Source organism: Nuphar pumila, chromosome 17, assembly GCF_984573655.1.
Source record: "Nuphar pumila chromosome 17, dmNupPumi1.hap1.1, whole genome shotgun sequence".
Lineage (NCBI taxonomy): Eukaryota > Viridiplantae > Streptophyta > Magnoliopsida > Nymphaeales > Nymphaeaceae > Nuphar > Nuphar pumila.
This window is the reverse complement of record NC_143265.1, coordinates 70,929,374-70,942,223: the sequence shown is the minus strand read 5'-3', so window position 1 is coordinate 70,942,223 and position 12,850 is coordinate 70,929,374. Positions and strand designations below refer to the sequence as shown.

The 12,850-nt window shown below is 38.8% G+C and overlaps 1 protein-coding gene across 2 annotated transcripts; it reads left to right on the top strand.

The window, feature by feature from the left end:
• The first annotated feature begins 5,817 nt into the window (after positions 1 to 5,817).
• LOC149812162 (O-fucosyltransferase 35-like) lies at positions 5,818 to 12,244 on the top strand. Of its 2 annotated transcripts, none has more exons than XM_089993279.1 (9): positions 5,818 to 6,455; positions 7,123 to 7,263; positions 7,349 to 7,421; positions 7,517 to 7,587; positions 7,673 to 7,761; positions 7,981 to 8,113; positions 8,209 to 8,441; positions 9,826 to 10,302; positions 11,434 to 12,244. In XM_089993279.1, the coding sequence occupies exons 1-9, from the start codon at positions 5,988 to 5,990 to the stop codon at positions 11,630 to 11,632; spliced, it is 1,884 nt and encodes a 627-aa protein (XP_089849405.1). In that variant the 5' UTR covers positions 5,818 to 5,987; the 3' UTR covers positions 11,633 to 12,244. The 2 variants fall into 2 exon arrangements, with proteins under 2 accessions (XP_089849405.1, XP_089849406.1); XM_089993280.1 differs by having other exon boundaries at positions 5,820 to 6,455; positions 11,326 to 11,461.
• The last annotated feature ends 606 nt before the right edge of the window (positions 12,245 to 12,850 follow it).

The following is a 12,850-nucleotide window of genomic DNA, read 5'->3' as shown; positions in this document are numbered from 1 at the left end:
TGAAGTAGTTTTGATCTAGAATACGTGCACGTCAGTAAATTGCACGTCTCCATCCCTCTCTTGGACTACAAGTGCTGTGAGGAAGAGGACAGAAAACAAACGGCCAGTCATGGTGATCTTCTCTCCATCAACTCACCTTAGATCGGCCGAGATCATGCTCATCGTATTTCCGGCCAACGTCGGCGGCTCGTCTTCCCTGTCGCTTGTTCTCTTCAATTTGTTTTCCCTCTATCAGAGAAGAAGAAAGATGAAGAAGAAGAAACTCTTACTGGAGACATCTTGGACAAATATGTTAAAGAGGTAAGACAGCTTTGAACCGTTCTGCTTTGATTTTGTTAATTTGATCATTCTTTAAGAGTTTTTGGCTAACGTGAAAAATCTATGATGTGTAGTTTTTGTATTTGTTGATCGTAGCTAAAAGCTTCTACATGCCTTGAAATAGTCTTATTAATCTGTTGAATTATGCTTCTTACAAACGTTGGAAGAAAAATGCACATAACTGATTAATTATGCTTCTTTCAAAATATCGAATTTTTATTGCGAGATATTCAAAGGCTGGTATAATCTCCACAAACACATGATACTTTCAAGATCTAACGATTGTTTTCAAGAAAAAATCAAAATTTTCAAAATATCACGAGAATTTTCTGATAAAGCCGTTTTGGGGAGAAATTTCACCCCAAAAATGAGGGAGAAAAAGGCAGAAGAGCAGGGATGAAATTTCTTAGGGGTCTCTTCTCCTAACAATGTTTGCAGTTCAAAAGCAGGTTAAATCAATGTAATTTTAGTTGGGTTCGACTGCTCCTGTATAGGGGTGTCAACGGGCCTGGTTTACCCAGACCCAACCCGAACCAAACCCTACAGGGTCTGGGTATGGTGATAAATAAGAAGACCCGGGTCCAGACTCGAAGGTCCGATTAATACATGGACCTTGGTATAGTTTGTGAAAATTTATACCCGACCCGAGTTCCGATTAAGACCCAAAATTTTTTAATGTAAAAATGATAAAAAATATGATTTTACCGGGTATGGTCGAGGTTTGGTTCATGTAGTTCTTATCTGGTCTGGGTATGGTTTTTCTTATAGTGGACCTGATTAGGCCTGGGTTCGGACCCGATACCATACTCAAAAATTTGGTCTAAGTCTGGTTTCACCTGGGTCCGAACCAAACCCGACCCCTGCTGCTGTAACACAGCCTGCCTCAATGTATGTGTTGACTTGGAATATTGCCGTTAAGACTAACAGGGCTTGAACAAAGTTTCTCCAGTTTGTATCATAGCTACCAAAGTAGAAAGTGGGTTTTAAAGGCTTAGTCTTAATGCATGAAGCGTTTAGGAATCATAGAGACAGCAAGAAAGAAATAACATAAACAGTTCATTAAAAATTAAAAAGAAATAACATGAAAGAATGCATCAATATCGGTTTCGGACCTGAGTCAATTTCAAATCGATCGGACACAAATCAAATGGAGCTGAATCCACCATATTTACTTTTTAAATATGAAATAATTAAAATATTTTAAAATTATCCAAAAAGTTTAAAATTTATTAAAATATTAAAGATCGGTTGAGGGCTGAATCGGCCCTTATCGAATTGATTTTTGGGCCAATACGATATGAGTCAGCTAATTTGGGTCCATTTGCATTGATACTGACAGCAGTGATAAGATCAACGTGGATACTCATTAAGATCTGATTGAAATTTAGCCTTAATTAGTTCAATCTAACTGAATTATGTGTCGCCCAATTTCTGCACTTGATCTGACCATATAGATTATACGAGACCACTATGAAAAATAAGTTAGAAAAAGTACCTTACCAGCCTTGTGGGGTCGGGTCGGGTCAGGTCAGGTGATATTGAAAATCACCATCAGTGGTGATTTTCAATATCCTCTATTCAGACTACATCTCTATACTTGAGGGAGCCCAAAGGGGTTGTCCATCAAGGTGCTCCATACCACCAAGATGTGTGGTGAATATTGAAAAATCATCATTAGTGGTGATCTTCAATATCACCCCATCCCATTCCCTTGTTCAAAGGCAATATAGATACTGTTCTACTTCTACCATCCAGTGTAGTAAATGTCTTCACGTGAGTATAGGCTATCGAGCACATATGTTTATGAGATATGAAGTTACATTGATAGTTTTGAGAGGGCTTTGCTTAAAGGGGGCACATAGATATATATACACATAAAAATATTTAGGCTACACTTTGCTTTAGATTTGATGTCCTCCCCATGCCCCCTTCTTGCTCTCCCTGCTTGCTAATGTCCTAGTGCATTCTTGCTCCCCTTTTTATGTTTTCTAGGCAGCCAAGGAGCAGTGGTCAAGATGGCTGTCAGATAATTAATGTTAGCTGCAGAAACCAAAATTTTGAACTTTCAATCAAGAAAGTTTGTCAAAAAACCATTCTCATTTTGCCAAGTCAACTAATAAAGCAATCAAATTGGCTCGAGTTAGAACCCAACTTCAAGAAGCTTCATCCCATTTTAACCACATTTCTGTCCCTTTGATGTCAGGTTCAAGGTGTATGCTTTCCAATGCACCAAAAAATAGTATGAATAAGTTGTGAGCTTTACAAATTAAATTGCCAGAACAGGTTCACTGCTCAACCCGATCCAATAGCCCAAAGTCTGAATTTTAATTAATCTACTCTAATAAGTTTTTAGATGGCTTATCCGTGCCGCTTAAATCAATAGAAATCATAAATTATTATTTTTTTTACCTCTTAACCTATACAGGAGATCAAAACTAATCAGAATCCTAGAAATCCTATCTCTGGTTTATCTCAAAGTAAGGAGAGTGTCAAAATCTCAGCCCTAACAAAATTGTTTAATTAGAGGAAAATCTACAAAGAGGGCCTTGCTCCCATAGTCCTGATGGTCTAAGATGTTTCATACAATGTAGAGTCTGGTATGAGAGTCTAATACACCTTATTCACCCAACCTCTTGGATTGAATTTTGTAGACCATTTAGTGGTCCATTCAAAGATTGTAAGATGTAATATAGAAGCTCTTCCATTGGAGCAAGAGCCAAATAATGAAGTGGACCCTCTAGTGCAAAAAAGGTCTGAAATGAGTGAACACCAGGTGGGGTCACTAAAACCCAGTGAAAGGCACCAACACACCTGGTGTGACCAAGTGGTCAGCAGCTACTAAATCACAAGGATCAGCATAAAAACACAATGGATTAATGTTACTTAATCTTTGTTCAAGAGGTCCATGTTTGATTTACGATGGAGGTCCTCGATCTAGTTGCTTGGATTCTATAGAATTACAGCCTAAATTGGCTATAATGAAGCTTAGTGCCAAACAATTCATTTGGCAAAAGTGTACAACCTACTAGTTCATGCTTCCAAGAGGTAATACAAAGAGCGAGATTTGGCATGTTGATGCAGGAGTGGAGCAGAAAATCTGGGTATATAAGGGTTCATTTGAATCTGTTTGTATTTTGGATTTTTGTTTGTTATTTTGGTTCTTGTATTTGGGTCATAGTATCTGATCCTCATTTTTAGGATAGGTTTAATATTTTTAGAAGGTTATCTTAATAGGCAGCTTGTTTTTATTAGAATTGGATGGGGTTAAAGCCTGGGTTAAGTTCAAATCTTGGGTTTGGTTCAGATTTGGATCAGGATAGTACTGTGTGTTGCTCTGGTGGCCTGAATCCACCTCTGGGTGAACCATCCCTGTGGCTCTCTTATTCGGTTCAACCATCATGTTGGTGGGAATAGTTCCAGCAGCCTAATCTTGTCCAGCCTGTCCCGGCCGACAGCAATCCCGTGACACACTCTGCTGCGATAGCAGGTGCATGACCAAACTGCTCCAACATGAAACTAGATGGTTGACAGTCATAGTTGACGATCGCCATGAACTGATGTTGCGCAGGGTTGTGTGGCCACACAGAATCAATGGTCGATGGCCATGCATGCTGTTGATTTATAACGATCTCCCAGTAGCAGCACGTCATTTCTCAATCAAGATTTGCTGTCCGGGTTGATCGTTGAGTCAAACACCAACAGGATCGTTCTTTCAAACGAGTCCAGACGAAGATCCTGGGTTCTTCTGATACCAAACTCAAGTAAACCAGAAAGTGGATTTACACAAAATTCTACGTACCAAAAACTAAGATTATCTAGGAGAAAGCAGGAAATAACGAAAAATTGCAAGAAACCAGCTGAAAAACAGGAAAATAATTGAAATAAATGAAAATAAACTGGAAATAACAAATTTGGATTTTAATTCAACTCAGCCTAAACTCCTAGATCTCCCTATTACTTATAGATTAAGTTTCTTAATCCTAAATTTTGATAATTTTTTTCAAAAAATAAATCCTTTCTTAAAAATATGGATCGAATAAAATGATCCAAAACCCATAAATACAAAAATCCAAACTTCCGGTTGAGGGCACATGACCACCGGGCTTTACTTACCCCCAATCGTGTTAAAGCAACCACAACCCCCATGTGCTAGTGGGATTCGATCATGGGTCTTCAGCTTGACACAAGACCCCACCGATCACATGGGTAACCGCCGCAGTAGTCATAAGCAATGTTGCCTCGGTATTGACCCTTTGGCCATCAATTTAGCTGCATATACCGATACTTAAGTGAATTGTTCAATATCAGCCAAAAAAATAATAATAATAAAACATTACTTGTCAATCAAAATATGACACGTGTTGAAACTATTAAAATAATATTGAAAAGTCTAAAAAAATAATTTTTAATAATTTTTACATTTATTAAGAAATAGCTGATTCAGGGGTGATGCTTATCGATTTTCTGCCGGACCCGGTTCCCAGATCCAGTAAAGCCATGGATGGACCTGATCCATACTACCGACGCGATCTGTCGGTCGAAGCCAGAACCCAAAAGGCACAGTCAACAACAACGGAAGTGTGCATTGATGAACATGAAAAGTCAAAGCACAAGGACGCGACGCGAGTAATCACGCGTTTTTTGACTCTCTATAAAAGTGCCACGTGGAGGTAATGTCCGTCCGTCCGTCCGTCGACGAAAAATGATGTATGTTTGACTCTCTCCACCCGCCACGTATACCGGTTTCCACAGAGGGTTCAGCAACATAATGACAAAAATACCCTTTAACTTTTATTTTGACGAAAATACCCCTGCCGCGCGAAGCGTGCTGGAAGCTTTGCCAATGGCTGAAAGCCTGAGAGTGTGAGCGTTTTGTGTTTGCGTCAAGGTTACCGAGATTGGGCGGTTGATCAAAGCGGTAGGGATGTTTCGGTACTTTTCTCTTGAGTTAAAATGCCGTGACAAATGGGACATTCACAGGGAAGCGTGCTGTGATTCCCTTCTTTGATAGGCTAGGTGGGCCCACAGCGTATTACGAAATGACTAAAATAGCCTCGACTTAAAAAGCTTATTTGTTTAATTTTTCGCTGTTTTCCGATTCTGTCCCACCCTTTTATCAAAATGACAATGATGGTTTGATGGTGCTTTGGATTTTTGCATGGAGCCCACGCCACATCAGATCAACGGTTCTGACTTCTGAGATGCAAGGTCCATAGTCCCTTACTAAGCTCTGACTGAGTTCGATCATGTCTCGGCTAAGTTATCTTGGCGCTTCATGAAGGCGTTGACACGAGTTCCAAAGAAGAATCACATACAGGGTTGAAGGGATTTTCAGTGTCATTTTGTCAAAACTGCAGGACAGAAAAGCCTTCCCCAAGATCTCTCTCTCTCTCTCTCTCTCTCTCTCTCTCTCTCTCTCTCTCTCTCTCTCTCTCTCTATATATATATATATATATATATATATATATATATGAAAAAAATCAGTCAATACGAAAGAGGGAGGAAACAAAAGAAAAGAAAAAAATCCATCAAAGGCCCCCCCATGGATTTTTGCTATATTCTACTGTAACAGTAATCTTCATTTGACCGAAACACGTCTGCTATGGAGTCGGCCGTTCCCTTTCCTGTTACATAAGCGAGAACTCTCTCTCTCTCTCTCTCTAAAAGACATGATGGGTATCCAGCATAGCAGTGTAGAAGGATTAGGGGTGCCCAGCAGAGTGAATAGCCCCAGATTCTCAGGCCCAATGACAAGAAGAACCCATTCTTTCAAGGCCAATGATATAGAAGTCCAACTCCACTCTCCCGGATCAGAGAACCCGACTTACAAGCACCATAATCCTGCAGGGGAATCAGAGCAACATGCTAAGAGCACCAACAGCAATGCCACCACAACCAATAGTTGCAATGACAGCAATACCAACAACAACCACCAACGTTGGTATAATTACCAAACAAGGCCCCTGTTCAGGAAGTCATCTTCACCATCACTTGTAGATTTTGGTGTCAGAGGATGTGGGGAGAAGAGATTGGGGCACATGTTCTATGCCGTTTTTGGGGTGTGCTTGCTCCTTTGGGCATTTATCTCCACTTCAGTTTGGATTGAATTTGGTATCGAAAACGTACATGATTTCAAGGTGGGTATTTGTACTTTTCCTTTTTTTCTTCCCTCTTTTTTTTTTTCTTTTTGAAAGGCTAGTGGCTAATTATTTTGTATTACCATCTTTTTCATCTATCTTTTTTTCCATATTACGATATACCCATTTTCTTATTATTGATTATGTGTTCCAGATTCATATCCCTCATTACATGACAGGTCTGGGTTTGCTACCAAATTGTAATTGCATGGTTTATTGCACAGATGTATCTGTTGTGCTTTCAAGTTCTTTCAATGAGGAAAAATGTTTCTTTTTTCAAATATGGTATTTAATGTAATTTCATCAGTCCGCTTTTCTTTTTTAGGTTTTTTAGTATCTCGCAATTATCTGAGAAACTTGCCATCAATTCATCATGATTTCCATTTGCAAATTTTGGATTGTATTCTCTGCCTTCGGTTGTTGGTCACACTGGCCTGATTATGAAATTTTGGTACTGTTACCTAATTAGCAAGAAGACTAATGTAAAGTTTGTGACTGCTATGTATGTTTTTTTTAATTCGTTCTCTGAAGATGATTGCTTTTTTGAGTTTGTGGGTATTGCGTGCAATTTGTGAGTCTTTAGTGCACAGCCTTCTTGAAATAAACAAATGCAGTGATTTCTTGAGGGCACCTTTTGTTTTGTCTGATCGATGTTCATGTTAATCAGGAATTTTCTGGTGGTGCAACGTTTGGTGGTAAGATCTCAGGCACTGAGAGCCACCACTGGCACAGAGAGGGTAGTGATAGTGAGCGTTCCTTGAAGATGTTTTCGTCAGTTGTAGATGAAAGCACAATGCCGAAATCTGATGTACGTAGAGTTTTGGATTTTTTTTCTTTGTTGCTTCAAATCATCAATGGTGGTTTCCACTGATCAAGTCATTTATTCTTTCCAGTATTCTGGTATCTGGTCCAAGCCAAACAGTGAAGATTACAGGCAGTGCATTGATCGCCCAAAAAACTATAAGAGTAAAATCATGAACTCATCATCGTTCATGCTACTATGTTCCAGCATTTACTAATATGGAGGATTTCTAACCTATTGCAACTGTTTCCCCATGTAGGATCTGACTCTGAGACGAATGGTTATATTCTGATGAATGCGAATGGTGGTTTGAATCAGATGAAATTTGGGGTATGATTACTAATTAATTATTCAAGCAAAAGTTCATTGTGTTCTTGAGGCAATCTCTCTGACCAAATCACACTCTAAAATGCAGATATGTGATATGGTTGCTGTTGCCAAGATCATGAAGGCAACTCTTGTTCTTCCTTCATTGGATCATACTTCCTACTGGGCCGATGAAAGGTCTGTTGGTCATTGAAATTGGCTGTTTGTTTCTTCAACTTTCTTTGATGTTGGAGTCTAATGAGATAGCTGGATGGTTAGGTTGCGCTATCATAACCGAGGGGTCTCGGGTTCGAACAGCATGGGGGTTATCCCTCAGCTTGCCTATAAGAAAAAGAAAAATTCTTTGATGTTTTTATTCAGTGTGGAAGTCTCATCAGTGTTTATTCTTATTTGCAGTGGTTTCAAGGATCTATTTGATTGGCAGCACTTTATGCAGACTCTAAAGGATGATATTGATATAGTCGAGACATTGCCTTCTGACCTTGTGGGAATTGAGCCCTTCAAAAAGACCCCTATCTCGTGGTCTAAGGTCTCATCTTGGGCGTGGTCTTTTCTTTTTCTCCTTACTCTTCTGAAATACACAATGTTTGTTGATGGTGTCAGTTTTTGGTTGGTTTGATTCAGGTCAAATACTACAAAACTGAAGTCCTTCCATTGCTTAAGCAGCACAAAGTTATGTATTTCACTCATACTGATTCACGACTTGCCAATAATGAACTTCCAAGTTCTATACAGAAACTAAGGTGCCGAGCATGCTATGGAGCATTGAAATATTCAGCCCCAATCAGGGATATGGGGAAAACCTTGGTTTCTAGGATGCACAAAAATGGAAACCCCTACATTGCTCTCCACCTCAGGTAATTTCTGCCATTCAGTCTTTTGTTTGCTAAATTCTGTTAGAAAAGTTGTCTTGCACTTAGGAGTATATGAAGTATTCATAAAGCTGAGGATATGTTAAACGATTCTTATAGCTTTTGGAAAAACTATAATCCTGGAGATCAATTCAATACTGGTTGTGAAAATTTAAGATAATCCCATGCATGAAAGTAAATCAACACATGGAGTGAAAAGAATGTCATTGGCAATTTAAGAATATAAAACAGAAGACTGGAAATATCCATGCTACACCTTCGACCAGCCTATTCTAAGAAGTTTCTAGAATGCTTTGTTTCACAACCAAGAGTTTATTGAACATAAATACTTGATGGGTGCACATCACTTCTCAAGTGGTATGTAACTACTAGATGTAGCATATATGAGAAAGGGTTTCCCCTTGCATGACCAACGTTACTAAATGTTTTATTTAAATATTAAGATATGCATTTGCTTTTGTAATTCATGAAAAAAAATAAGCATGCATTTCTTTTTATCAGTAAAAGTGTATACCGTATAGGCAAGAATCCTGCTTTGTCAACAAAATCTAGTCAACTCAACCGTCTAATTTTGTAGCTCAATTTAGACTTATCCTGTTAGTGTACCTAGTATAGTGTGTTGTACATCTTTGTGCGTGATGAGGATTGGAGCATTGTGTTTCCTTGTCTGATTAACTGAAGATAGTGGGTTATTATTGTGCTAGTTGAGCACTTGAGCCCTAAAATTGACATCATGGCTTACTATGTCAAAATGAATAGACTTTGCACTCTACCCTTTCATGGTTCATTTTTTTTTTGGTAAAATGACTTCCAGGGATAATGGTATCAGTTTTTGTTGGAACATGGTTAGCCAGAACGTATCACCAAGATCACCATGTTGGAGGTCATGGGTTATTAGGTGCTCTGTAGTGATCCTGGTATGCTAGCTTAGCTTCAGTATAACAATTGGATATTAGAAGTTATTAAAATAGTTGATAGATATGGTTTATAGCTATACTATTCTCAATTTCCTATTTTTAGCTTTAGAGTTCTTATTAGCATGTTCATGTGTCTACACGTGCACATTTACATGTGCATAATGGACAATTAAGCCATACATGAAAATAAAAAAACGCTTCCCCTTCCTCCCTTCTAAACAGAACACTGGGAAACTGTGATGACTTGTGCACTCTGTCAATACTAAATTTATTAGAGGTCATGCCTTATGCCTGTTGCATGATGCACAAACACAGGAGAATTTTCTATTCCGTTTGTGATTTGATAATATGTGTCACTTTATTCCGTTTATCGTATTACTCTCAAGAGAAAGACGATGTAAGATGTGCTTTTAGTTATTATTCAAGTAATGTTTTGAGTCCGATTGTGACAGATATGAAAAGGACATGCTGGCTTTTACTGGTTGCACACATAATTTGACAGCAGAAGAAGGTGACAAGCTTCGTCGTATGCGATATGAAGTGCGCCATTGGAAGGAAAAGGAGATAGATGGTGCTGAAAGAAGGAAGCAGGGAGGCTGCCCCATGACACCCAGGGAGACTTCCCTTCTGTTGAAAGCGTTGGGGTTCCCTTCAACTACTAATATTTATTTGGTAGCTGGGGAAGCTTATGGCAATGGCAGCCTGCAGTATCTCAAGAACGACTTTCCCAACATATATTCTCACTCTACTCTTTCTACAGAGGATGAACTGAGCCCTTTCAAAAATCATCAGAACATGCTTGCTGGATTAGACTATATTGTTGCCCTTGAGAGTGACATATTCATTTACACTTATGATGGGAACATGGCTAAGGCTGTGAAGGGACACAGACGCTTTGATAATTTCAGAAAAACAATAAGCCCAGACAGGTATGATTTTTGTATCACTTCAAGTAAAACACTTGCTTTACTCTATTTTTTCTTCTATGCCTCTTCTCCGTTATCAGGTCATTCAGGTTTCTTTTGTTGTGTTGAATTAGGCAGAGTGAATTTTCATGGATGTCTAACATATCATGGATGACCAAGAAAGACATCCTAACGATGGATAGCCATGTCCTTGTGTTTGAAGTGCACAACCCAAGGACAAAAAATAGTGGCAAAATGTAGTGAAATAAAAAGTAAAATTTATGGGGTCCACAATCATATCCCAAAGTAGAACAGCAAATGAAAGGTCAATGAAACACGTCCAGTGGCCTAACGTAACCCCTTTTTTTCAGGGTTATTAAGCTCATCAAAAATAAGACCAACAAAGCAATTTGAGGATATCCATGTCCATGGCCCGATGTATCATCTCCTGGATGCTAGTGTCCAAGCTATGTTCATAGCAAATCGAAACCTTCTTATCATACACTAGACATTTAAAGGGGAAATAAAACCTTTCCAAGAACTTCAAAATTCAATTATGCATTCAGCTTGTTGTTTAATACATAACAGTATATGTTTTTATCAAGATTATGATAACGGATTCATGTTTTCTTAGCAAATGTTGAAAGCCAATTTATTGCTACTTTATCTTGATTAGCCAATAGTTTACTTTGAAGTTTGGTTTTCCTTTCCAAAGGCATAGCTTGTAATTCTCTGCCTGTTATTTCCTCTTATTTTTGTCTCCTCTTTTGGATATCATGTTGATTTTGAGTTGTTTATTTTACCAGGGCTCTGTTTGGGAGCCAGTGTTGGAGAGATGAGAGGGGTGATGGGAGTGGGGAAGAAAATGGGAGATGAGGCTGGAGTTGTTAACTACATCCTTGTAAGGATGTAGTTGAAAATGGCCCATATCCACTCTCAACACCTTTCTCATCTCCCAAAACAAGGATCCCAAACACCCGTGGGGGTAGGTGGTATACTGGTAATTAATTAAACCTTCATTTAATACCATCTCCCTTCTCATCTCAGGCTCCCAGACAAAGCCTTAATGATGCTTTAGCTTCTAGTGCTGCTATTGTAACAAAACTAGATCATGTTCACTGCATGTACTGTCTCTAAATATTTTGCCATTAGCAGACAGAACTTTGTAAAGCTTGTTGATGAACTTGATGAGGGAAAGATCTCATGGAAGACATTTAGTTCAGAAGTGAAAAAGTTGCATGAGGAACGTGTGGGAGCTCCATACCGCAGGAATCCTGGTGAATCCCCAAAGTTGGAGGAGAGTTTCTATGCTAATCCTTTGCCAGGTTGTATTTGCGAGTCACATGGAAGATAGTGGATTTTGAAGTTCATAGTCATTTCCGTCAGGGCTCTATCACAAGCATTTGATCTAGGCACAAAGAAAAAATACCTAGGAAGCTAACATGGATTGCTGGCCATGGTCACGCATCACACATCAACTTGCAGCAGATGGCCCACAAGCTGCATCATGATGTGGGTCTGATTCCAGAGCCAAATAACTTCTGCACTGAAGGGTCGTTGGTAATCAAGCTCTGTTTATGAAGCTTAGTTGATGACCTGAAAAGAATAACATTTCTTTTGCAGCATGGGGGTAATGGACAGTTGTGAAATGTTCGATATAAGTATACAAAGAAGAATTAAACGCTGGGCCGTTTGTTTCTTGGTGTAAAGGTCTTTGATGTTGCTGCATATATGTTGCTGTTTGATTAAAGGAGCAGAGAGTGTACTTGTATAGGGAGTTGCCAACTGTACTAATTCTTGGAAGAGAAGGGTGAAAAATGAGAATAACGATAATTGCATTCTTTGTTGATTAGTTCTATGTTGTATCATTTGGTTCTTTAATTTATTGTTTTATGTAGGTCCAGAAACATTATAGACATTTGAAATACATATTTTGCTGCTGTATTGAATTTACAGAAGAAAGACATAAGATTCTCTTAATCATTGGTTTGATATATTTTCTCGTCTTAACAGTAGTATTTTTCCTTTGATGAAAAAAACAGTTTGCCTCAATTGCTCAGGTATAATTATGGAAAGCATATTGGTACATGCAGGATGGAGAAAGTTGAACATATTTGATTGATCAGTCATATCCATTTATAATTATCCCTCAATAGCTTTATGATTAATTCTCCTCAGATAGAATGTGACATGCCGGGCGATGGAATGGCACTACCTTTAACCAGGAGGAATCTATTAAAAAAAATAAGTCTGCCTCCTCTCTAGGCAGATCCCCACCAGTTATTATTCAACGTACCACTGGGGTTTGAACCTGCAACGTGCACTGACAGCTCTTACCAAGCATGCGGAGCCCCCGTTGGTACCTTCCTGTGAAGTTGGTGAATATGAAATGCAACATAAAGACGTTTTGATGGTCATAAATCCTTACTTGACAGCGCTTTAAATCAGGGTTCGAGCAAGGATAGTCCATATGTTGCGTTACAAGTCGGTCCTTGGACAAAAAGTTTATAGTTCGTATCATTTGACAATGATTCTAAAAAAAAAAAATCCGTCAATGATGACCCTTTTGGTA